We start from the raw sequence: 26808 nt of genomic DNA, 5'->3' as shown, positions 1-26808 counted from the left end.
GATGACCTCGGCTCCATTTAAGGTTTTTTAATCCTAACCGTACAACAGTGATTGTTTAGAAAGCGGAATCAAAAAAAATAAATAAACATACATTATTGGATCATTTATTAAAGAAGTATTTGATTAAGTCAAACAAAATATGATAATCTATGAACAATCCTAAGTCAATGAATTTATAGTTCAAATTTAAATAGGATAGAGCTTGTTCTTATCTATGATTCTGGAGGCTGGGCGGACGCCCAACCAGCTAATCAGCTGAATGTGAGCTCGCTGGTTCTGCTCAAGCACTATAGAATGTCTTCTGTTGTAAACACAATGAATGACTATTGCTCATTTTGGATATGACTTAAGCTGGGCAGGTTTCCACATACAGCATGAAGTCTGTTCCCTTGTTTCTTCCTAATTAAGGCACAAATCGAGGCATTCAGAACACAGAATACCACATCTAAATACACTGATGGGGAAACTGCACCTCAGCCAGAGAGTTTGATGAAAACAAGATGCACAGGTATTGTTTTACCCCAGTTACATACAATAATGACTCTATAGATTCAAATACAAAATATTTATTATCATAAATTAGTGATGTGTGATATACCAGTTCTAATTGGAAACTGGTTTAAATTACACACGGCATGAAAAAAACAAAAAAAAAAACGCAGTGGCTAAGCAATGTAGAAAGTCGTGAATTGAATCTTTGAAAAAACTCAGCCTTAGTTACTGTTGCTGTGTCCAACAAAGCCAAGCCTATCTCACACTACACATCAAGTTCTCACATAGTAAAATAAAAAAAGGCCAGCTTGATGTTTCCTGGCCTTAAGTCTTAGAGTGAATTTGCATTCTCATGCACCCTGTCAGCTGTTTTTGTTTGGTACAGATATGTTTTATTTAACATAATTTCACAAAGCTACAGACTATTCTGCTTTAGCTTTAAATTTTGAAATTATACAATCTAATTAACATTAAAAACTGCTCATACTAAAATGTAGCATGTTTGTTTGGATCGTAATTAAAATGCAGTGGTTCTGCAACTGTTTCATGCAATCGGATTAATATAAAGGCACAGTCAGGGACAAACCGATAAACCTACAGAATCCTTAAAAAAACAAAAAAACATGTTCAAGATTTTTGGCTGCCAAAGCACTATCATAAATAATCTAAAAACTATTTCATTCCTTTCTATTCCATCCCATATGGGATTACGACAAGGCCACACCACTCGGTCAAGCGTGTGAACCTTGCTGGACTTCAAAGAGAGATCAGTGTAAGCCTGAGCAGGAATGTGAATACTGACGCTCATGGCTGATCATGCAGGATTTATACTCGTCATCAGCTGCAGCAGGATATAGCTGCTGTAGGAATCCATCAAAACATGTTAAAGATGTCTTGTCATGTGGTGTTTAGGTGCTATAAATGTATTAATTTTGTGTTATGAACAAGTAACTGTTATCACCAGTCTTCATACAGCAGGAAATGAGTCTCACTGTGAACACAACACGACATTGTGCAATGATCTGCATGAATTTACAGGGTTTGAGCATGATCGTTCGGCCCTTGTCTAATGTAAACAGCTTAATGAGAAGTGAACTTAGCAGAATTACTCTTGAGGAACAGCGTGACAATGCATCTTCCTGCTTCTGCTTTTTGAAAGCATATTTTGCAAGCTTTACATTTCTGAGATATTCCATTGCAAACATTGCAGAGAGGTTTTGTTCACTTATCTTTTCTTTATCTGACTCCAGTTCATTAACATGAGCTGATTAAAAAATTCATTGGCAACACAAGAACTACACTGAGGTGTTAAACATCTTTCCGATATTCTTCTTTTCATTTAGCACCTCAATTTACTCAATAACACAGCTTCAAACTGCTGTGGGTAACAGCAGCTTTTTAAAATCGTTTGAAAGTTTAAAAGTGTTAAAATGGCATTAAATGTGTGACCTGCTGACACATGTGTGAATGCTTTCCTCACACCAAAGACAACCTGGAGAAATATGAGCTTCTACACTTCATTTCAACAAACAAGAATGACATTCAAAGAGCACACTGATACACTGTTCTGATGCCAATTAGTAAAATAAACATGCCTTTGGGATGCATTTGAGTTTGAAGTTTCAAAGACAATGGCTATTGTGAAATCCAAAGATTGAGATGTTGTAAAGAGAAGAGAATGTGTCAATGTCCAGCGGGCCAGGCCTCACCTTGCATCATGTTCCTGTAAGCGTTGTCTGTGATGGAGTAGATGTGGGGAGGTACCTCGTGGCGCTTTTTGCCTTTGTACATGTCAATGATCTTCTCGGAGTAGATTGGCAGCATTTTATAGGGGTTAACCACCACGCAAAACAGCCCGGAATATGTCTGAAGAAAGATAACATCTGGGTTTTCCACTGTTTATGAAGTGTTATGAATTCATCAAGTAAAGCACAACAAAGAGACACGGCAGCGCAGTAATGAGCCATGCAATGTGCCGTAAAATTTACATTAAAGGAAGTTTGGTTTGAGTCTGTATATTATAACTCAAAATATTTGAAAGCTGAGGTGAATCATATTCCATATGGAAGACAGAAAATGTGTTAACTAATGGTTTGTTACCAGAGTGCAAACATAATTTGGAGGCCTGTGGTAGTTATATAACCCCTCACCCTTGGGAAATGTATAGTTCCTCTTTCTTAAGCTTTAGAGTTTGTAAATCATGATTGCCATTTTAACCTAAAACTTGTCAGTGCATTTTTATTTTGCATTGGTTTGGTCACAATGAATCAGTAAGCCTAATTCAGCTGTGTAAATGCATACTTGTTATAATTTATTAAGCATTCATTTATTTAAAATTTAAACGCAGTATGGCATACTCACATAGATGAGTCCGGAGTAGTACCTCTCCCTCAGGTTATGGAGAACAGATGCTTCATTCAGGCAGGTGAGTTCTGCCATATCCTCCACCTTGCTGAATTTGGGTGGGTTCATCTTCTGGATGTCATCTTTGTTGACAGTGATTTTCTTTCCATTGTCCACCAACTCCACCAGTACCTCATCGCCACGTTCCTCTTTGATGCTGGCTGACTCAAAACCATGTTTTTCAGATGGGATCCATACCAGCTTTTTGGCTGACCAATCTGCCTGGGCGACAGAACTGTTAATGAAGTCTCGGTCTGTGAAAAGGAATTTCTCATCCTCACTCAGGGTCTTTTTCGTCATCTTGATGCTGGGTTACGACAACTAGAATGAAGAGGAAAACAGATTTTTAAACAATGTTTTTTTTTGTGAACAAAATTCTCTTTTTGCAAGACCCTGCAACACTACTAATAATCATTTTAAACATTATTGGCCACAATATTGGATCTGTGCAATGGACTTTAATTAAATACAAGGTGCTAAAGGTGGAAAACTATTCAAGGCAAGGGCTGTAATACCACTGAGGTCTCCCCAAACAATTAGAAATGGCCAAATTGTCCCCAAAATATTTGGCACATTACTTTTTTTATTTTTTATTTTTTATTTCTGATGGTCGAATTGTTGCCCTCATTACTCTTGAAGTTAGTTATCTCAAAGAAGGCGGAGCTTTACTGTTCACAGAAACCGGGCGTTAATTTCACCACAGCTCTTCAGTAGGGTGCAAGGTTAGATGTAATTAACTCAAATTTTGTTACTTTGAATTGGAAAATATATGCTGTCATTTAAATGATCCTTTTAATACAGAACTGAATGTGATGGGACAAGAATCATTTTTTTATGTTTTGCTTTTTTTTTTACATATTAGGTATACAAATAAGATTGAATTGATGCATATTTTAACATAAAAGTATTATTTGCAAACATTTCAACCAAATTCATTTACAAAAATTGCATTTTCAACATATCCGGCATGCAAATAAAATTGAATAAGTGCATATTTAAAAATAAAACCCTTTACTTACTTTATTCCTATAAAAAAGTCCATTGCCATTGGGGTCTTAAACACACACACACACACACACACACACACACACACACACACACACACACACTGGGGTCTACCACAATGTTCAAGGCCTATCAATTGAATATGCAACATCAATCAACATCATTCATGGATGAATTTTGGTTCTAGTTTGAATTCACTAACACTACGTACAGTGTAGCTTTTGCAGAGTTCACCAATCAAACCAAAATGTTCCTTAACAAACATTGCAGCGGTCACGGAGTTGGAGGGAACCACAATTATCCTCTATTTAGATGAAAGGGTAAGAAAAATGCTTGGGAAATATAAAATAATGTTATCAGTATTGATTAAACAACCACTCAGTCAAGCCAAAAACTGTACATAACATCCCGATGGGCTAAACATATATAATCATGTGATAATCTCCACAGCGAATGCTGTTTTTCTTGTTACTTTTGGAGTTCAGCTGTGGTCCCGTGCTGTGATGACCATATAAGGCTGCCTTCAAGTCAGTGGACGCTCTGTCGACCTAAACAGCAGAAGCAAGTGAACTCCCAAACAAAGCCCTTATAGGGAATAGTATGTCTCCAGCCGGACTCGCAGTTTATTCCAAAATGATAACATTAGGCAGGGACAGTCAGAGGCTGGAGGGGGTCTGATTTTCCTGCCATTTTCACTCACCCTTCCCTTCCCCTGGTGGGCTGATATAGGGAAGTTTACACAAGTATTTTCAAGTACAGTAGAGTTGGCAAACAGCAGGTGCAGCTTCATACAGCCACAGAGCTTTAAAAGCAAGTTGGGGAAACAATTCCAAAGCTACGCCTTAGATATGAACCAATTTCCTCTGACATTTATAACTATCCATTGTTTGTACATTCACATTGTATGGTTATTGTAAAACAGGAAAAATATTTTTCTCACCTACTTACTTTCTAGCATAAGTTCATTAAAAAAAATAAAATAAATAAACTGCAAACTTATATTCTAAATTATAGGCAGGACAACCGGCACCAAAGTCATTTTACTCTTTTATGCAAAAATTTGCATAAAATCTAAAACCAACAATCAAAGTGTTGTACTTGCTCATGCGGCAATGGAGAATGACTAAAACATAATATCTCATCTTTTGTGTTTCTTCAGAGCCCGTGTTGTAGAAAGAAGACTAGATGAATTTAACGTGCTGACACATTCTGAAAGTATAAAATATTGAGCGTTTCTTAGAAGGGAATCTGTAAATGCTCTTTGTTTTACATGAGGAGTCTGCATTATTTTGTCCAAAAAGCGACAAAATCGTAAAAAACTCGCCTGTTGGAAACACAACGAATGGAAAATGGTAAACGGCCTATAATCATTTGGGGGCGAGACAAACAAACAACATTTTTCTATGATAAGCTGATTTAATTAAATGAGGGAATTTCCTGTGTCCTCTACATAGATTCACATCACTTTCATTTCAGCACTTGAAGGTCATTGAGCTTTCAATGGATCAACAGTTTCACTCCAAACGTACTCTCCAAAATCCAATCTAAAAAGTTAAGGCTATGTTTTATTTCAAATAAAAATTCAGCTTTTTTGACATGACAGAAGTAAAAGGTAGCACAAATGAGCCTTGGCCTGTGTTCAAGTGGGCCTGATGCCCAGAAGATCATGTGACCCTGTGTTGTGCGGATGGATTTTTGTGACCCCTGGTCCTGTGAAAGGTTTTCTCCTCTCTTCTCTACTCCTCCTCATCCTTTTCTCATTCCAACCATATGGTTTACTTTTTCTCATGAGCAGCTGTGGCATTTCAGTGTCTTATATTAACAGTTTTACTGAGATGAACGTTCATACAAGGTCAACAGCTCAAGCTTTAAAGCTGTTGCAATGACACTATATACTGAATATAATGCTTCCTAGATCATCATTTTGCCATTAATGACCATAAAGACTTTCTTTCACCAAAACATGTTTGATCCATGATAGGACTGGATAAACTAATTCACTACTGAATAAACTGGTAAAAATTTAAGTCTACTAATCTTACCAATAAAATGGTTAAACTTCCTTTTTCTGCCAAGCCTGCTTAAACTCAACTTCTGCCTCATGCACACACCTTTTACCTTCACTAGGAAAGATATTCTGAAGCTGCCAGATATTAAAATAGTTAGATTTAGGCCTAAACAGCTAATTCACACACAAATGGAAATGCATTATTTTCTAATTCACTTGCATGCAGTTCTAAACCCAGTTTGTTTTTCTGTGGATCACAAAAGTTGGCTTGCATTGTAAAATTGGGAAATTGAGTTGTATCAGCCACTTTAATGATATTGTATAGTGCTTTTGCAGTCGTTTTAAAGCTTGGCACTTTATTAAAAAGCTGCCAGATTATTCTCTATTAAACTGCACAGGAAAGAAAGGTCTAAAAGGTTTAGGACACAAGGTTTTTCAGCTGTATGACTGCAGCATATATCTTAAGAATGTTCATGTAACTGTTCAAGGATAAATGGATAAATGACCCCATACATACTAAGTACTGAATTGAGTGACTGCTTCCCTTGCATTTTACTTTTGCATTTTTACTAATGCATTTTCTCACACTATTGTCTACACTTAGTCTGTGCATGTCATCACTACAATAGGAAATGAGAGGACAGTCAGTTGACACTGTCTGGTGTTCACCACAACGTTCAGCAGAAACTGCATTTAACAACCATATTTGGAGAACAGGAAACTCTTTGGTTTGTCAGGCTCACTGCTTCTCTCATTCTACGCACTTTCCTCACCCATTTCCTATGACAGACTCTGCTGAAGTCAAGCTTTTGCGTGAAAGAGCAGATAGAAAGACATGGTTTCTATCTAAACCTCTCATGAGATAGTCTATAATGGTGTTTTGATTAGAAGGTTAACGATTCCTGATTTGTTGAAAGCTTTTGCTCTGTGCAACAAAGTTATAATTTAATTCTGTTAATTGAATACAAAGTAATTCTGTCATAGTTTACTCACATCCTCATGCGGTTCCAAACTAAAAAAAAAGTTATTTTTTTATAGCACAGCTGACAGAATCCATTCACTTTTACTGTATGGAACACAGATGCAATGAAAGCAAATGGTGACTTGAGTGACTAAGTCACTAACATCCTGAAATTCATGTCTTTTTATGTTTCACGTAAGAAATATAACATTTGGAATAACATGAGGGTGAGAAGGCTAAATGTTTACAGAATTTCCATATCACTTTTTTTGCAAAATATCACTTAAACATAAAAAAAACTGTCAAAAACATCTTTCAAAGGAAATGAATGTTGAAAGCTTCAGGTTTCAATATTTAGTGGAAGATTAGTTTTCCTTACACAGCTCTGCACTCAAGCAATTTTTTTCATACATGACACTGAATAATCAACTTACTGGTAACCATTCACATCGATTTACACAGCTGAAAGCCTCCGTGAGCGCCGTATGCACAACTAAACCAGTAATATTTAAACTACTTATTATTAAAATAATATGGATGCATACTCACAAGGCTGACGAAAACTTGCCGCGATTTGGAAAGTTAGGTTTTGGAGAGTCCCGTGACAGCGAGGTACTCCAAAGACGAACAGTCCAAATTACAAAGAAAAGCATGAGAACATAATTTAAACTGAGATGTGGATCAGTGGGCGGGGCCGAACAGTCGATCTGCGTGTGATTGGTCAGCGTGTTTTGACAGTTCAGGTGAACGGTCTACTAGTATAGTATAGCGAGCATCCTTTTAAACGTTCTGTTCTGTTTCAACACAATGTAACACACTAGATGTTGTAAGAATACAACTAATTACAGCGAGCGCTGCGTTCTCAGACAGAAGACAGCAATGATAAAAGTGCAAAATGAAAGTGAACAGGAATTCATTAAAGCACAGTTCCATATTTAATAACTGTTAGTTTTTGCTCAAAGATTCAGTTGACTAGCCACTGAGATCCATAAAGTGCACATAATTTCATATCAAGCATTGTATTTTTCCTTAAGGCACAATTGAGCTTCTCTAATATAGCCTAAACACACATCATTCAATTTCAATTAAATTTTATTGTATACAAATCGTTGGAAAGCAACTTTACAGAAAATTAATGTTTCAATCATATTTAGTAGTAGCTTATAAGTGGTGACTCAGTTTATGTACGTATGGCAGAAATGTACAGAAAAATCAATAAAAGACTTAAACAGATGATATTAATATCAATTATTATGATGCAGTCAAACTTATAGCAACATTTGGTAGTTCTGTATGTTGTTTCAGGGTTGGCATCTTCTGAGGTCCTCTGAGGGGTCAGCATCATCTCTTCTCAGGTGTTCTGGATCCAGACTGAAGCTAGATACATCCTTTGTCAAAACGGAGAAACAGATAGAGACATAATTAGCATAGCTGCTGTTCCAACCAAGTAAAATTAATTAGTTTAACCCAAGCTAAAGAATAATAATACGCATTTGATCAGATATAACTACAGTCCATTATGAGATGCATTAACAGAATGCTTGGTGAAAGAGATGAGTCTTTAACCTAGATATAAAGAGAGAGTGTGTCTGAACCCCGAAGGTTTTTAGGAAGGCTATTCCAGAGTTTAGGAGCCAAATTTGAAAAAGCTCTACCTCCTTTAGTTGACATTGCTGTCCGAGGTACTACCAAAAGTCCAGAGTTTTGTGACCTTAGAGAGCGTGATGGATTGTAGAGTGGTAGAAGACTAGTTAGGTACACAGCAGCTAAACCATTATGGGCCTTGTAGGTAAATACAAATATTTTGCAACTGATATGAAACTTAATAGGTAGCCAGTGCAGAGACAAAAAAGAAAATTGGGGTAGTATGATAAGCTGCTGCATTTTGGACTACCTGTAGCTTGTTTATTGAAGAAGCAGGACAACCCCCTAGAAGTGCATTACAATAGTCCATTCTAGAGGTCATGAATGCATGAACTAGCTTTTCTACATCAGAAACAGGTAACATATTTCATAATAATTGAAATCAATGTTTAGAAGATGGAAAAATACTATTTTTGTAACATGGGAAATATGATTATCAAAAAACAAGTTGCTGTCTATAATAACACCCAGATTTGTGACTGTAGAGGATTGTATGCCATACAGTGAAGTGAAGTGAGTGAAGTGACATTCAGCCAAGTATGGTGACCCATACTCAGAATTTGTGCTCTGCATTTAACCCATCCGAAATGGGCACACACAGAGCAGTGAACACACACACACACACACACACACACACACACACACACACACAGTGAGCACACACCTGGAGCAGTGGGCAGCCATTTATGCTGCGGCGCCCGGGGAGCAGTTGGGGGTTCGATGCTTTGCTCAAGGGCACCTAAGTCATGGTATTGAAGGTGGAGAGAGAGCTGTTCATGCACTCCCCCCACCCAGAATTCCGTCCGGCCCGAGACTAGAACTCACAACCCTTCGATTGGGAGTCTAACCATTAGGCCACGACTTCCCATTGTATGCCATCTCTGAAGCCAAGAGAATACAAGACTTTTAGAAAACTTGACCTAATATGCTTCTAAAGGTTAATCCACAAAGCTCAGACAAACACCAATAAACAATTTGGCCATTGGATTTATAATTTTATATATATAAAAAATAAAAAATACTGTCATGTTCACACTGCCCCAATAGACACTGACAAACTGAACACGTTCCCTCTGGTAAAAACAAAACAAGATGTTTCGCAGTATGTTCGGACTGCTCACTTCCATACAGTGAAAGTGAACGGGACTAGGAATATCAAGGAATTCACAAGGAATCCTTGACATACAGAACAGAGGAAAGAAACAGAAACAGCCCAAGTGAGAAAAGGGAGATCCCCTAGACTACATGCCATACACTACATCTGGACGAGGCGAATCCCCTGAGATCCATTTTTGGTCCCTTATCATTACGCACATCACATTCCATCCCCTCCATTCCCACAACGGGCTCCTGCTATCTAATGGAGCTTCCTATATAAGGGCAACCTCAGACTGCATCCCATAAATCAAGCCTGTGATGTTTCCAGAGAACAAGACCATGGCTGGTATGTTCTGAGGCCTTGCTGCGGTCCGAAAGAAAGATGGGGGAGAAAACAAAGCCTGCAGAAGCGACTCTGTCACTGGTCATCATCACGCTCTCTTGGATGTGGGAAGGAAAGGAGGTAGAGAGAGTGTCTTGGAGACGGATGGAGGATGGGGGTGTATAGAGAGAGTGAAAGTGAGAAGTTGCGAGGGAGAGAGAGGCAGAGATGCACGGCTCTACCAGGTCTCTGTTGTGCCATATAAGGAAAATGGGGTCTGCCTGGAATCTCGGCTGTAATCTGTGTTTAGAAGGGAACACCAAAAGACTGGGACAGAGTGACTAAATAAGGTGCAACAGCAGTGTCATTGTTAAGACAAATAGGCATTCATTGGGATATCTTTCGACTGTTTACTCACCAACAATAAACTTTGGAGTAGCTGCAGACTTTCATTCTGGCAAAGACTAACACCAATTAAGGAGTGTGAAGTATTGCACCTGTACATGCTGTATGGTGCTGTAGAAATAGGAACATAAATGTTTGTTTAATAGTTTGATAGTTTAATAGTAAACAGAAGTTTGTATAGTCAGAGACACTAATACTGAAGACAGTTGACAGGCTATATCAAGTCTTGTCTGAACTTGTGATCATAATAAAAAAGACGAGGTTATATTTTTTACTAAAATGTCTCGCAAATATGCAGTGCACCTTTTAATCATCATGCACTCTAAAAGTGTTTATAGTACATACAAACAGTAAAAGCCTGTTAATTGGTAACTGTAAATTATCTTATACATTGTAAAAAAAAAAATACAAATACAACTCAAGTCACCTTTATTTATATAGCGCTTTCAACAATACAGATTGTAACAAAGAAACTGAACAGCATAAAATAGGAAAACAGTGTGTCAATAATGCAAAAAGGCAGTTCATTATTGAATTCAATTATGTCATCATCCAGCTCACTTCAATCTAAATATTATCTGTGCAATTAATTCAACGATATCACTGGAAATTAAGTGTCCCCAACTAAGCAAGCCAGAGGCAACAGCAGCAAGGAACCAAAACTCCAGTGACAGAATGGAGAAAAAACCTTGGGAGAAACCAGGCTCAGTCGGGGGGCCAATTCTCCTCTGACCAGATGAAACCAATAGTTCAATTCCGATTGTGCAGAATCATCTGTTTCCTGTGGTCTTATCCCGGTGGTCATCTAGGAGACAAGGTATTGACTGGGGCTCATCTAGTTGTCCTGGACTCCGGTGGCATTCAGGGCTGTAGAAGTCCTCTCTAGGTGCTGATCCACCATCTGGTCTGGATACGTACTGGATCTGGGTGACTGCAGTGACCATCTGATCTGGATACATAGTGGATTTGGTGGCAACGGTGACTTTGGAATAAGAGAGAAACATACTAATATTATCATAGATGCAATTCTTCTAATGATGTAGCAAGTACATTGTGTGTTATGGGAAGTGTTCCTGGTTCCGGTTTTCCTAATTAATGCAGCCTAAAAATCCTTTAATGGATTTGAATATTAGAAATGTGTTAGTGTGTTATGTGTAAGCCAGGTTAAAGAGGTGGGTCTTTAATCTAGATTTATACTGACAGAGTGCGTCTGCCTCCGGAAACCATGTTAGGTAGGTCATTCCAGTGTTTGGGCGCAAAATAAGAAAGGGATTTACCGCCAACAGTTGATTTTGATATTTTAGGTATTATCAAATTGCCAGAGTTTTGAGAATGCAGCGGACGTGGAGGACTATAGTTCAATAAGAGCTTGTTCATATACTGAGGTGCTAAACCATTCAAAGCTTTATAAGTAATAAACAAAATTTTCAGTCAGGTTTCAAGGTTTCAGGCCCCACAATAGCACAGAAACTCCACTTGTTAAAATTACAAATGACTTGCTTCTTGCATCAGATCAAGGCTGCATCTCATTGCTAGTTTTACATGATCTTAGTGGTGCGTTTGACATCATAGATCATGGCATGCTCATAGATCAATTACAAAATTATATCTTTACCAGGTCAAGAAAATATGATCATATTACCCCAATTTTACAGCTATAGTCTTAGACAGCGTTCTGTGTTATTACATGCAGAGTTTTTAGGTCCTATAATTAACACCTCTGTTTTTTTTTTTTTTTTTTACAGAATTTAGCAGTAAGAAATTACTTCTCATCCAGGTTTTTATATCAACTTTGCATTCTGTAAAATTTTCAAATTGTTATGTTTCTCCGGGCCTCGAAGAAATATAGAGTTGAGTATCATCAGCATAACAGTGAAAGCTGACACCATGCTTGCTGATGATATCTCCCAAGGGTAACATGTAAAGTGTGAAAAGTAATGGCACTAGTACTGAGCCTTGAGGTACTCCATACTGCACTTGTGATCGATATGATACCCCTTCATTTAATGCAACGAAATGATGGTGGTCAGATAAGTATGATTTGAACCATGCTAATACACTTCCATTAATGCCAGCAAAGTTTTGTAGTTCTATTAAAGAGAATGTTGTGGTCGATAGTGTCGAACGCAGCACTAAGCAGAAGTTCCTGCATGACATCACATATGATTCTATTTTAAATAAATAACTTTTTAAAGGACATATAATTTATAGTGTGCATTGCAGTCCAACTTTTTACAACATTGACTTTCTATAGACAGAAAAATTCAGTGACAATAGTCTGGTAAACAGCACTTCTTAGCTCTGGGTAAACAGTCCTTTATTTTCAGCAACTGATAAACAATAAAATGTAGGAAAGGAATTATAATACACCTATTTGGACCAGAGTTTGGCTTCAGTAGGAATACTTTGTTGTAGTCTTAGTGGAAGAGCAGTATCTCAGGAATTAGTCCTGACAGTGTGTCTGAAGGAGAACGGAAGGAGCGAATGGGAAATATGTGCTAGATTAATGCTGAGTGAAGCACAGGCTGTTCAGGGTAGATAGTCTCCTGAGACTCATCCAAAAACTCATTTCTACTGAAGCCGTTCAGAGTAACTGGAGCATAAAGATTTGCCTACATTAGTATGAGAGAACATCACCTTACTAGACAAAATCTCACTACAAGGTACATATGAATCCACTTAGTGTCACAGGCACAAGACATGGACATTCGAAAACAGGCAATTACATGTATACGGAGTTAAATCATTACTATAGAAAAACTAAATGTTTGTTATCTATAATTTATCTTTGTGCACATTGAATTCTCATAAAAATCCTGAGTACATGCACACTACTTTAGAGGGTCATATGTGTTTGGATATATTTGTCCTCGGTGGAACGTGGTTCCAGCTTAGCAGCAGGAGAGCAAGCAAATATTTATCTGCTCATATTTGTTCAAATTGTTTCACATTATCTATCTGTTGATGATAACATTTTTTTTTTTTTACCAGAAAGACTTATTTTAGAAGCTAGCCAACAATCCAGGCTTTTTGTGTGTGGAAATTTTGCAATTTAAAATGAACAATCGAAGCATTTATCTTATGATTAGCTGAACATTTTCAATTTAGACTGCACAAATTAATTTACATGCTTATTTTATTTTTTTTTACAATAAAAAATAAGGTGTACAAAAATGAAATAAAAATAATGCTGCTGCTTTTTTTACAAGTAAAAGTAAATTTAATATTCCATATAACAGCTTTTAAAAGAAGATGATACAAACATCAGATTCAAAATCAGTTAACTGGATGTCAAATAAAAAAAATATATGATAAATATGAATATATTGTAAAATGCTGCATTGTTTTCAAAGCTGAGAAGCTATAAACTGAACAACCACAATGTTTTTATTCATAAAACTAGTACTGTAAGTACAAAAAAAAAAACAACATTTAAAAGTAAAAAAAAAAAAATAATACATTCAACATCTACAACTGGAGTAAGCCGAACAGAATATTTTGTCCTCTTTAATGGCTAATTGTTTTAATTGTGATCATATGACTTCCTCTTGTGTGTTGCTTCCCGAATGACTGCAAAGCTGGAAACAACAAACAGCAGAATGGGATGCAATGTTTCTCAGGCTTATGAAACTAAAAATTACATTTGTTAATCTTTACATTATATCAAAATATAGAAACAAAGCCAACTCGAGCCCTCTCTTACCTCAGTTTTATGACTCTGCACTACGATGGCCATGAGGTTCTTGTGAAGGCACTGTTGCTGAGCCTCTTAGGAAGAGTTTTCCTGTGTGCTCTTCCTTACTGCTAAGGAAATGATGGAGCAATCCATACAACAATGGCCTAAAACATAAAAGCATAAAGGAATGGTTAACCAAAAATAAAGTGTGAAAGCCACTGGTCAAAAGAGCTTCTAGGACATTCTCATATCTCTTTTTATGTTTGACATTTAAAAAAAAAATGGTCAAAGCTGATTAAACGATGACAGATTTTTTTGTTGTTGTTGTTGAACTGTTCCTTTAATATGCAATGAACAGAGGTTTAGAACAGATAATGCAATGAAACGAAATGCTTTCCTGTCTTAAGACAACTTTCATGAGCTTTTTTGATCAACTTCAAATGTTGACAACTATAATATAATAGTTAGAATATTTGATATAGTATTCATAAGTGTTAGTTCAGTGTAAACAGGCCCCAGACTCCCTCACAGTGACCCTGGACCATATTTATTGTTGTGCCTTGTACTTACATGTTCAGTGTCATCTATTATAAACTTTGTAAACACTGTTTTAGAAGGTGCTCTATACAAGTTTTACTTACAAATCATACTTACACTGCTTTGACACTTGAATCTTCTGTGACATTGAGCTCATTGGCCACGAACTCCCGATCTAGGGGAACTTCAGGCTGACCTGATTCTGAGATACATTGTTTTAAAAAAGAAAAGATTAACCTTCACAAGTTTGTTTTTAGAATGTGTTTGAGTTGTGAGGTGTAGCAGAGTGCTAGGACAGAGTGACCGTGCGTATGGTCCTCCTGCAGGGCTCACGCGCTCACCCGCGGTCAGCACCGAGGCGGTGTACTGATACTTGTTGAACTGCAGGTATTCTCGGATCAGTTCATTGATCAGCAGGTTCTCGTGGGACAGCGGCGGCCGCGGCGTGCTCTCATCGTCCAGCGCGCTGAACACCTCCGCCCGGATCCTCGCCTTCAGCTGCCCCAGGACCCCACGGGCCTCCAGCGTCTCTCGCAAAGCTACAAGATCACGCATTTGAAAGTCAGAGAGAGAAAGTGAGTTGGGCTAACTTGCACAGCTATAGCATCCACAACTGTGGAGAGATTTGAGGGTTAACTTACATTTAAGCATCTAAAAACATTGATAACAAACATTAAGACTGAAGATATGTTATTAAACAAACACGCAAAAAAACATCACGTTAGAACAACGATATGGTGCATTATGACAGTTTAGGAGTATTAGCTCACCGCTTTTCAACTCTGTGACGGTTGCCATTGAAACAGAATCGCACTTCTCAGACGCTTCCACTAGAGGTCACTGTGGCTCTTTCTGCGTAAATCTTAGCCATTCCACTCCAAGCGGAAGTGCACGTTAGTTTATTATTTATTTTGTATTATTCAGCATTAAAAAATAATAAAATGTTAGCATTCATAAATAGATAAAAGGGGAATAGAAATAAATATTTTAAAACGGAATACAGAATTATAAAATGATTACATATGATACATATTCAATACAGTTAATATATTTATTAATTATATATTGTGCAAATAATTTAGAGCGTATTAGGACATTCCTTTTCAGCTGCATTTAAAGAATGAACTAAAATAATAATAATAGATTCTTAAAAGCGAAATAAACTGAACAATAATTATTAATAATAATTATGATAATAAATAATTAATAATGTTTAATTAAAAAACATTAAACTCCTTTAAATAATAAACAGGCATTATAACTGTTAAACACAAACAAACTAATTTCAAGCAGAATAGCCTACATAAAGAGAGAGAAGTTAAATAAATCAATATATACATATTTTAAGAATATTAAGAATTTTAAGAAGTACAAAAGTTCAATATTAAATACACCTCTTATTAATATTAAATAAATATATTTCATTCATATAACATTAATAATGAGATAAAGGGGAAGCAGAAGTAAATAAATAAATAAATGTGTGTGTGTGTGTGTGTATTTAATACAAGTATTTTATAGAGTTTAAGGGCGTTCCCTTTTCAGCTGCTTTAAGTGCTGAAATATCGAGTGAAAAGCTACAATCGGAAAAAACAAAAACAAAGGACCACGTGACATCATGCGGATTGCGAAAGTAAACGTCGAGTAGAAAATCTCCTGCGCTCGAAATTCTTTGCTCGCATTTGTCCCGGAAGAACAAGATTTCTCACCGTGTCAGTTGTCGTCAACCTTCGTCCCAAAACAACAACTTTCTAGACTAGGCTTTAAAATGGCTGGAACAGCTTTAAAAAGACTCATGGCTGAATACAAACGTAAGTCATGTCATTGATTAACTTACACTAATGCAGCGCAGTGCTGGCGAAGGGTGGATAACGTTACGTCACACTGTTTTGGTAACGTTAGCTACAGTTTGGCAGCTGTAGATACTTCCAGAACTTCGTCAACATATGCTGACAACATCCATCATTGAAATGATTTCAGTTAATATATTAGCAGTAACCTCCTTAAGTATCCTGAAACACACTGAGCGTGTGACTCCTAATTCGCGTTCAAACTTCATTTCTCTAACGTTACTCGCGTACTGCAAGTGTGCGATGGTTGTCTTTTCATAGATATATTTCCTGCTGAATTGTATGGATACAGATAGCTCAACGCATTTCTTTCTTTCTTTCCAGAACTAACCCTCAACCCTCCAGAAGGGATTGTAGCAGGTAAGAATTAGGGCATTTACTGAACTGCTCCATTGACCTGCTTTTACAGTAGATTCTTAAAAAAAAAAAATTAAATCAGTTTTATTTGTATAATAGATAAATAGATTTTTATAATAAGATAATAAATTAATGAGACTCATTTCTTTCCTACAGGTCCTGTAAATGAAGAAAATTTCTTTGAGTGGGAGGCTCTGATAATGTAAGTATTGTCTATAGACTGTAAAGATGATTTTGTTGAGTGTTTTTTTTTTCTCTTCTTTTATTTATTCCACCACAGGATTTAATAAATGAATTAATAAGTTATGTAAATTTTCCGTTTTATCTCACAACTGAGATATTTTTCTTGCAGAAAGTCTGAATTCTGAGTTTACATCTCACAATTCTAACTTTTTTCTGAGAATTTAGTTTTCATTTGCACAATTAATTTTTTTCTTTATTTTAATTCATTTATTTTTTAAAATAAAAAAAATCACAATTCTGACTGTTTCCTCAGAATTGCAAGTTTATGTCTAACAATTCTGACTTTTATTTTTTAGGTAATTGTGACCTTTTCTGTCTTTAGAATTTTGAGTAAAATCTTCAGTTCTGAGGTTGTGTCTCACGATTCTGACTCTCTCAAAATTCTGAGTTTGTATCTCGCTGTTCTGTTCTGTTCTGTTTTTTTTTATCCACTAAGGAATATATAAAAAAACATGATTTTTACTTCATAGAGTTATTTTGATTTTATATTTCAGTTCTCAGAATTATGAAATTTGAAGTCAGAATTGCTACAGAATAGACTGAAAGATATTAAGTGTCTAAATAATATTATTACATTTACATTTAAATTGACATTAATTCATTTAGCTGACGCTTTTATCCAAAGCGACTTACATTTGCTATATATGTCAGAGGTCGCATGCCTCTGGAGCAACTAGGGGTTAAGTGTCTTGCTCAGAGACACATTGGTGTCTCACAGTGGATTCGAACCCTGGTCTGTCACACCAAAGGCATGTGTCTTATCCACTGCGCCAACACCACCCCCCATATATTATTATTATAGATTTTTTTTTAACGTGGCAGAAACAAGCTTCCATAAAATAGAGCTCAATACGGATGAGAAAATGTGTTTCTTGATGTTAAAATGATTCAGTTCAAACTGCTTTTATCTGCCATGTCTGGTGAGATCCATCAGAGAGAGTAACAATAAAACTTTATTATTATTATTATTATTATTATTCATTTTAGTTTATCTTTAAAGATTGGACACAGATAATAACATGTTAAAGAAATAAAAAAGAATATACTAAAATGGACACAGATAATAACATGTTGAAGAAAACAATATATATACTAAAAATAAAAATTATACTATAAAATGGATTTGAACTATTTCTGAGTAAAATATGAGTAGTCCCAAATGCTAAGGTGAAGCTATGGGGTTGCTAGGGTGTTCTGTCCCACTTGAGGTTTCTGTGATATTTAGTGAGATTTTTTTATTTTGTTGTCTGCGGGGGGAAATGTCCTGTTATTTAGGCAAGTAATAGCACTTAAGTGGTTTCAGAGTTTCTTGCATTTTCTCTTTATGTTTTTAATCTGCAAATTCAATTGTGAGATAACTCCATAAAGAACAGTTATAACTAATATAAGTCACAAATGTTATCTGTAAAGACACAAAACCTGTATATTATGCTATCCTATGCAGTACATATGAATACAACACTCTTTAACGTTTAAAAAGGAACTTCTTTTTTACAGGGGCATTTTTTACAGTTCTGGAATCAGTTTTTGCCCGGGGCTTCTTTTCATTCATCGCATGCACAGCTGTTCATTTACTAGCATTTAAAGGGACATTAAGTGATGATAACTGATTTTAATTTTGGATAAGACTGTCCTCCGGTAAACCAAACTGATGGTTTGATCAGTGGTTTTGAGCGATAAGTTTTTAAGTGAAACCAAGTGCCAAGCAAAATAAGGAACAGTGTCCCAAGCAACCCCCTGACAGCTGTTCCACAGATACGGAAGTGTGCTCGTTTGATGCGCTGCTCATCGTGATTATCGATCAATATCTGCCCATAGAAACAGTGTTTGATTGACAGCTGGATATGGTAAGTAAACAGAAAGAGATTTGCATGTTAAATGGTCCTTTGAGAATGATTCCATGAAGTTTTGCCACCGCTGTCAGTGCTGGATGAATTTCTGTGATTTATGACATTGTGTGATTTTATGATTAAGATGAAGTGTAAAGGGGGTTTTGGAGTTTTAGTTGATACGCTGAAGGCGGTTAATGGTTTAACTTGCCTCTTATATCAGAGCAAAAGATGAAGTTCAACTGAAGTTTGTGTATAATAAAGGTATTTACTTTAAGTTATTTGCATGTCTGAGAAACTTCCTCTGCAACCCCCATGTGGGTTCATTTAATTCCTGATGCTAAAGATTTTCATTATATTCTATAAAAATGATTGCAGTGAATCATGATGTATGTCTTTAATGTTTTTTTTTTTTTACAAATGTTGTAATAAAACTCTACTAAATGCTTAGGATTTGTGGGTAATACATCAATAGCTTATGCAGATATCTACTTATAGCCCTTTCTTAGGGCGATTGTGGGTCTCTTCTGAAATGCTTCATTCTTTGCTTCTGTTTTTGCTTTTTGTTGCAGCACAGAGATTCATTACAATGCACAAAATGATTTACTATGTTGTATGCTAATGTTTTTTTGGTATTTTTTCTTGCTTTCTTGTTTTAGGGGACCAGAGGACACATGTTTTGAGGGCGGTGTGTTTCCTGCCATCCTCAGTTTCCCTTCAGACTACCCTCTCAGCCCTCCCAAGATGAAGTTCACCTGTGACATGTTTCATCCGAACAGTGGGTATAACACGCATTCAGCATATACACAGTATATGTGAGCTTTAGTGACTTTTTTTTTTTTATACAGCACATTTCATACACAATAGTAATTCAAAGTGCTTTATATAAAAAAAAATATCATAAAATAAAACGGATGCATTCATTTTTTTTAAATAAAAGCAAAAAATATGCATGAATGATAGATCAGTATGATGTACTTTAATTTGATTTTTAATCAGTATAATTGAATTTTTCTTGATGCAGTTATTTTATTGAAAAATATTCATATTTAGAAATTATTTTCTTAATTAATTAATTATTAAAGTAATTGGAGAACAGATATAGTTTATAGTACAGTGTTTTCGTCAGCCTTTATGATGTTTTGCTTACAGGTGGAATTGATAGTGCAGCTTCACTATTTTTTATTTTTAATATGTGTGTGTGTATGTGTATATATATATATATATATATATATATATATATATATATATATATATATATATATATATAACAAAAATTAACATATCGTGCATCCCTATATCTATATAGGGATGCACGATATATTGGCCACCATATTGGTATTGGCCAATTAATGTTAATTTTTCTTTTATCGAACCGATAAGAGAATTTGGCCGATATCTTAGAGCCAATAATACATTATTTCCTGCAGAGACACTTCAGATGTGCACTGTCCACCATGATGGTTTTTAATTGCTTGAAATATCATTGGAAGCACTTTGAAAAGGAAATACAGTGAACTGCAACATGTGCAGGGCAAGTCTAAATGCAGAAACACTCAAGCAAGCATACACACGCAGTGCATGTATGTATTTGTACTGGTTTAGAATGAGAGGGACAGTAGTAACGTACTGCCGAGCACATTAAACACAGGCTGCTAGATTCACTTTCGCCAGAAAATCATGTATGCCTAAAGTTGAAAATAAATGATGTTTATAGTGAATGCTCTCTCTCTCTCTCTCCCTACCTACCGTTAAGTAACTTGTGCATTGTTTTACTTACTTGTTTTTGACATATCCGACCCAATACTTTCAAGTGATGAAATGTATATTTACTCGACAAGCTCGCGCATCTCCGCCGCTGCGCTCTCAATCAAAACAGCTGTACAGGGGTTGATACTGAATGTTTCACATTATATTCATTGCTAAATATCCTACGTAAACAACCTTAATCTATAAAAACTCCATTCTGCTGTCTGTTGTTCTGTTTTTGGTGTTTCTTTGTCTGAATATGTATATATACAAAATCTGAATATTTTTTAATACTTGTCATTCAGCAAGGATATATTAAATTGATTCAAAGTGACAGTGAAGACTTGTACATTTATTACAAAGATTTGTTTTAAATAAATGCTGTATAATAAATACATAATAATAATAACAATAATAATAATAATAAATAATCATGAATCAACAAATGCTAAAAACAGTTTTCAACATTGATAATAACAAATGTTTCCTGGTCACCAAGTTTAATTTTAGAATGATTTCTAAAGGATCATGTGACACTGAAGACTTCATTAACAATGCTAGAAATCCAGCTTTGTGTCACCAGAATAAGTTGCATATTAAAATATATGAAAATAGAAAACATACAAATTTTAATATCATATCACAATATTATTGATCATTTTTTATGATTTTTATTTTAGTGGTAAGGCATAAACATGCAATCACAGATCTCTCATGTAATATATTGTATAAGCTTTCCTGTGCATATATTGGCTATTTAACAATCACTGTGTAGGCAAAACTATCCACTTTATGATTTGCAGTGTTAGAAGTTCCTCCAGGAGCCAGAACAGAACTTTTCTAATGCATTTACAGTCCTCCGAATCCGATATAGACAAGCATAGACTTAAGAATCGTAGTCCTAAAGTGTCTTTATGGCCGGGGCATTTCCTGTGGTCCCATTGATGGATGTTTGGACACAGAGTTCAGGGAAGTGGGCCCAGATAAAGGTCTTCCTGCAGGCCACAGATAGCAGCAGCCCAGCCTACAGTCCTCTGATGGTGCCGGGGCTCTGGAGGCGGTTATCAGAGCTGAACGGCTCAGAATCTGATCACTGTCCTCAGCTGTGGAGAGAATGAGGAGATAACATCAGCCGTGATACCGTGTGGGGGTGGATTCATTCAGCCCTGATCCAGGGTTAATAAACTTGTGTCCCTTACGTTCACTCTTCCAAAGTATTACTTGATTGCTTTGTGCGTCTTTAGAAGGGAAACCAATCACGGGTCAGTGCTCACGGAACTAACACTTTAATTGATTCATTGATTTAGTGGATTAATCCGTATGTTCATTTTGATCCTTTAAGGATCCTAACATCTGTTCTTTATTGCATTTTCAACTGTTTTTAATTCAACTGCTTTTAATCCAATTTTGGCCTTTTTAGCTAATTGGTAGAGTAGTTCAGTCTATGGGATGACATGCAGTGAACTGAAGCAGCCAGTCCGTTCCCAACCTTAATATAAAAAAAAAGTGTACAAAATGCTGATATAATCAAATTGAAAGTTCATTCAGTGTATTCAGTCTACTGGGAATGAAGACTGTAAAGATGTCTAGAGGATAAATAACTAAGAAAAACAGGAATGAACAGAACTATTGCAGAACTTTATAAACTTTATGGTGTGTTTGGTGTGTTTTCTGCAGTCTACCCAGACGGCCGTGTGTGTATCTCAATCCTGCACGCTCCTGGTGATGACCCCATGGGCTATGAGAGCAGTGCTGAGAGATGGAGTCCTGTGCAGAGCGTGGAGAAGATCCTGCTGTCTGTGGTCAGCATGCTCGCTGGTTAGTCACCATTAACTACATTTTAAAATATTAAAACCAATAACAGGCATTTTAAACTGTAATAATATTACAATTATTGATCATTCTTATCAAATAAATGTATACTTTGTGAGCAAAAGATGCTTCTATAAAAAAAAAACTTCCCTATACCCAAATTTCTAGACATATAAATGTGTATAAATACGGAAAAAGAGATAAATCTTATCCAGCATGGCAGAAGTAAAGACAGTCATGACTGATTCCCTTTATCACCATGACATTAACATCATTTACCCATCCTCTTGTTATTCCACATTTGGCTTAAAATTTAGTTTTTCTTTTTAACAAAAATAGTATTGATTCTGATCACTGTGAGAGTAGGTGCCTTTCCATTACAGATTTTCCAAAAAAATGTACGATATTTATGTCGATAAAAACAAATGGTGAAATGACGACGTTTCTGTTAACCGATATTATGTGACTAAAACGTCATGACGACGATGTTGGTAGGTTTATGCATACCGCAGCCACTGCACTAGCCATTATTTTTAATCAATGAAGATGTAGACCTGTATTTTTTAGCAAAGCAGCACGTAGAGCCACCTCTGCAATATGTCAACACAAGCACTAGAGTAGCCGCGATCAATGTCAAATATTTCCTTTGCAGTTTTGCGATAATTCCTTTTTCGAATTGCCTGAAAAACCACCTCATGTGAGCATAGGGGCTTTTTTGCAATATATGGATGTTTTTGCTGTGATTTTCAATTCACAGTTTCAGTTTGCGCAGTTAGAAGGCTAAGGGAAACGCGCTTAAGCCACCACTGGAACTTTACCCAGGAACTAGGAACTTTGGGCTGGTACTCTGTGTGTTTCCTCCCCAGGAACTAAATAAAGTTTACCTGCTGGCGAGGTAGTACTTTTTTAAAAGCTCCTGAACTTTTGGGGGCGGGACTTGGGCACTAAACATGCTGATTGGTTGAGTTCACGCAGCATTGTGATTTCAACCACAATTTATTCGGATCATTTTCAAAATATTACTGTTATTGTGTCACGAAATGTAATTTCAAAAGTTTTAAAAAGTATTTCAGGCGAGAATGTAGTTGTTTAAAACTCAAATCTGCGGTTTATTCATAAAGACAGCTCGTATTTAAAAATGAGTTTCACTAATTTGGGAGGCGGTCAGCTCCACACGTTCAGCGAGAGCTCAGTGCTTATGTATCCGCCGAGAGCAGCCTCACCACGGCTATTCCTTCTGATATGTTCCGCTGGCTCTGATGTCTCTTTAGTGGTTAAACATATAATATAATAACAGGTAATCTTTGGTCTGTATTCAATTTATCTATATGTTAAAATGAAAAAAAAAAATAATAATAATAATATTTTGTTTCATTGTAATGGCTTTATATATACACATTTCCCTGAACTAAGTACATTTCTGCAGCTATTATTATGTTCAAATGAAAACGAAAGGAGGCAGTGGTATTTGATATCCTATTTCGTTTTATTGTAAATTTACAGTATATATTGTAAATATATACTCTTTGCAGAATTACCGGATTTGCGTCGTCATGGACATCACACTCCCAGGTCAAATGCGTGAAGTCCGAACTACCGAGGATGCTAGTCCAAAATCAGCGTACTTTGTATTGAGAAGACTATTTTCCTAATCTTCCCGATACTTTAGTATGTGGTGGAAACGCAGAAAGCAACAGATCTTGGGGGAAAATAGTTCCTGGGGGAAAAAGTTCCTGGTACAATTGTTCTGGGTAATTTCGGTGGAAACGCGGCATTAGTGAGACATTTTTGAGAACTAGTGGGGTAGTAAATACTCGATTTTGAATGTTTTATTCCTTTTTTTTGTATTTATATCCTATCAGTGCTTGTCCTTAAATAATTGTGAATATCATCTACTCCAACAGAGCCCAATGATGAGAGCGGAGCAAACGTGGATGCCTCAAAGATGTGGCGTGAGGACAGAGAGCAGTTCAACCGCCTAGCTAAGCAGATCGTGCGCAGATCTCTGGGCCTCTGACACTCTCAGACTCCAGGACAGTGAGGATTGACGTTTACAAGAATCAAACTCCCCACAGAAGAGAAGAGTGTTGTAGTGTACTACCCCCTACCTCCACCAGTGTGAGCACTTTATTCCCATCCAGGCTTTCATACTCTCTTCCCAGTCCTCCCCTCTCCTGTGATTGGGTGAATGTGTTGGACAAATGGTTTTTGATGAAGAAGGCAAAGCGTTATACATTCACTGGACAGTGTTCTAAAAGAGAGCCAAGCATCATTTACTGAATAAGTACACAAACCAGTTATTCACAGCCATTTTGGCAGTCGATTTGTCTTTCATGCCTGTTACTGGTCTATAGTTAAGAAATGGAATGCAGCTTTGGTTTGCTGACAGCATACTGATGCATACTTTTATGCATCATTGTAATGACTGAGGCTATCACATCCACTTACAGATTATATTAATGATCTTTTAGAAATAAGGGAAAAGATCATGTCTATGGATGCAAATGTAATGTTCTAATTAAATACATTTAATATGAAAATTTTTGAAATTTGGTAATGCACAGATAGGTCAGTGGTTTTCTTCAGTTTAACTTTTTACTTTTATGGAAGTTTTTAGATTCAGTAGTAGCAAGCTGGAATCATCCAGCCTTCAGCAGAAAAATGGACCAAAATAATGGTTCGATTTACACCGTCATTACTTTAATTAAAAAATCTTTCAGATCTGTATTTGACTTTTTGCTTTTCATCTGTTCTCAAGGATTGTAAAGCCAATAAAATCAATAAATGTTTGTGATTTATGAACCCCTTGAGTTATTTTTATATGAATGTGCACAAATTACAAATCACCATTTACATTCCTAGTGGACCATTGACACTCCTAATTGAGATTGTGGATAGAGTGTAAATGGTCAATTTGAGAGATGGGTGGCGGTAATGCACTTGTAAGTCTGCGATCTGCCGTAAAGCAAGAAGAAGAAGAAGATGCCTCACATCCAGGCTGTGTATTGAGGAGGCCCTATCCCTTTAAATGCAACACTGTTCAAAGGCTTGTAATAATTTGGAAGAATGCTAACCAAGGCAAGGTTTTTTTTTTTTTTGTGAAACAACATTGTATAATATTTTTACAATTTAAAATAACTTTTCAATTTTAGTGTATTTTATAATGTCATTTATTCCTGTGATTGAAAGCTGTGTTTTTAGCATCATTACTCCAGTCTTCAGTGTCACATGATCCTTCAGAAATCACTCTAATATACTGATTTGGTGATCTGGAAACATTTACTCTTATCAATGTTAAAAAAGCCAACTATGCTCCTTATTATCTTTGTGGAAAGCATGATTTTTTTTCTTTCAGGATTCTTTAATTAATATTAGAAACTGAAACGAGGCATTTATATGAAATCTTTTGAAACATAATTGTCTTTACTGTAACTTTTGATTAATCTGATGTGACCTTGCTGAATAAAACTATGAATTTCTTAAAAAATAGAAAGAAAGAAAGAAAATGTATTGACCCCAAACAAACGGCAGTGCACGTGTTCACAAAACAATTTTCCAGTGAACTCGAGGTGGATATCAAACGTGTTTGATTTGGCGGAGCTCAATCAGGATTTGCAGAATCTGACCGCATCAGAGGCTGGATTAACTCTTGTTATTCTTAATATCATATCAGCTGATGGGACTCATTATAGGACAGCTGCTTCCCTGTATCTGCTTCACCATCTGCATATAGAAACCGCAGGTTGCCTTTATTGCAATGCTATGAGAACTGTTCTTCTGAACGGCGATCACCTCCCACACATTACTGTAATTGAATGTCAGATATGATGACTTTGCTGACAAACCAGCTATGCCTCTGATCAGCTCCCACATACACACCTACTCTCACATTTACTGATGAATTCCCACACTAATTGCATGGACATTCACACAACACAAGCTAAATGAAAAGTATAAATGAAAATTTAATTAATACATTTGATGTAATTGTTACTACAAATATAATTGGCCACAACTGAAACAAAATATGGTTTACATTTTTTCTTTCTCTTTGGAGAGTTAAAAGCGATCTGTAAAGTTGCAAAGACTAAAGTCTCAAATCCAAAGAGATATTCTTTATCAAAGTTAAGAGTCAACCACACACCCCTAAAATGGCTCGTTCTAACATGTCCCTACATGTATACGTCAAAATGTGGGAATACACTCAACTACAAGCCAGTGGTTAAGTTGTATTTACAACCGTTCCAGAATAGTTCAACCCAAATATTCATATGTGTGCAGCGCATTTTGCGGAGGACAAAAAATGCTTCCTGTGAGAGTAGCCTACAATGCCCGTGACTGTTTCTATAAAATTGGGGCAGTTCCAAATTTCCAAGGACAGTCTTTTGAACTTTAAACCACATAAACACATTGCATT

The 26808-nt window shown here is 36.2% G+C and overlaps 3 protein-coding genes across 9 annotated transcripts in view; 1 reads left to right on the top strand and 2 right to left on the bottom strand.

The window, feature by feature from the left end:
• The window catches only part of myh11a (myosin, heavy chain 11a, smooth muscle), a 29595-nt gene extending 22011 nt beyond the window's left edge, over positions 1-7584 (bottom strand). For all 4 annotated transcript variants that reach the window (XM_052559694.1, XM_052559695.1, XM_052559696.1 and 1 more), the window contains exons 1-3: positions 7419-7584; positions 2854-3216; positions 2202-2358 (exon numbers count right to left, since the gene is read on the bottom strand). In XM_052559694.1, coding sequence (XP_052415654.1) covers positions 2202-2358; positions 2854-3195 — 499 coding nt within the window. In that variant the 5' untranslated portion in view covers positions 3196-3216; positions 7419-7584. The remainder of the gene's footprint in view (positions 1-2201; positions 2359-2853; positions 3217-7418) is intronic.
• A 3166-nt stretch (positions 7585-10750) lies between these two features.
• On the bottom strand, positions 10751-15420 carry cep20 (centrosomal protein 20). 3 transcript variants are annotated; one of them, XM_052559478.1, is made up of 5 exons: positions 15322-15420; positions 14893-15090; positions 14669-14753; positions 14042-14178; positions 10751-11320 (listed from the first exon to the last, which is right to left on the bottom strand). In XM_052559478.1, exons 1-4 carry the CDS (start codon positions 15347-15349, stop codon positions 14049-14051), a joined length of 441 nt encoding a protein of 146 aa, XP_052415438.1. In that variant the 5' UTR covers positions 15350-15420; the 3' UTR covers positions 10751-11320; positions 14042-14048. The 3 variants fall into 3 exon arrangements, with proteins under 3 accessions (XP_052415438.1, XP_052415437.1, XP_052415439.1); XM_052559477.1 differs by lacking the exon at positions 10751-11320 and adding an exon at positions 12639-13916; XM_052559479.1 differs by lacking the exons at positions 10751-11320; positions 15322-15420 and adding exons at positions 12639-13916; positions 15193-15305.
• ube2g2 (ubiquitin-conjugating enzyme E2G 2 (UBC7 homolog, yeast)) lies at positions 15029-25193 on the top strand. Of its 2 annotated transcripts, none has more exons than XM_052559476.1 (6): positions 15029-15126; positions 16726-16761; positions 16915-16960; positions 19490-19608; positions 22257-22397; positions 24296-25193. In XM_052559476.1, coding segments are annotated over exons 3-6 (375 nt in total). In that variant the 5' UTR covers positions 15029-15126; positions 16726-16761; positions 16915-16958; the 3' UTR covers positions 24409-25193. The 2 variants fall into 2 exon arrangements, with proteins under 2 accessions (XP_052415436.1, XP_052415435.1); XM_052559475.1 differs by lacking the exon at positions 15029-15126 and adding an exon at positions 16190-16362.
• The last annotated feature ends 1615 nt before the right edge of the window (positions 25194-26808 follow it).

Source organism: Carassius gibelio, chromosome B6 (genome assembly GCF_023724105.1).
Source record: "Carassius gibelio isolate Cgi1373 ecotype wild population from Czech Republic chromosome B6, carGib1.2-hapl.c, whole genome shotgun sequence".
Taxonomy (NCBI): domain Eukaryota; kingdom Metazoa; phylum Chordata; class Actinopteri; order Cypriniformes; family Cyprinidae; genus Carassius; species Carassius gibelio.
This window is presented reverse-complemented; position numbering and strand designations above follow the sequence as displayed.

Coding starts and splice junctions, on each gene's coding strand:
- ube2g2 (XM_052559475.1), top strand. CDS start 16,320: ATGGCTGGAACAGCTTTAAAAAGACTCATGGCTGAATACAAAC. Junction 16,762..16,914: donor TCCAGAAGGGATTGTAGCAG/GTAAGAATTAGG, acceptor TCTTTCCTACAG/GTCCTGTAAATGAAGAAAAT. Junction 16,961..19,489: donor GAGTGGGAGGCTCTGATAAT/GTAAGTATTGTC, acceptor TTCTTGTTTTAG/GGGACCAGAGGACACATGTT.
- cep20 (XM_052559478.1), bottom strand. CDS start 15,349: ATGGCAACCGTCACAGAGTTGAAAAGCG. Junction 15,091..15,321: donor CGTCACAGAGTTGAAAAGCG/GTGAGCTAATAC, acceptor GTGATCTTGTAG/CTTTGCGAGAGACGCTGGAG. Junction 14,754..14,892: donor CGCCTCGGTGCTGACCGCGG/GTGAGCGCGTGA, acceptor AATGTATCTCAG/AATCAGGTCAGCCTGAAGTT.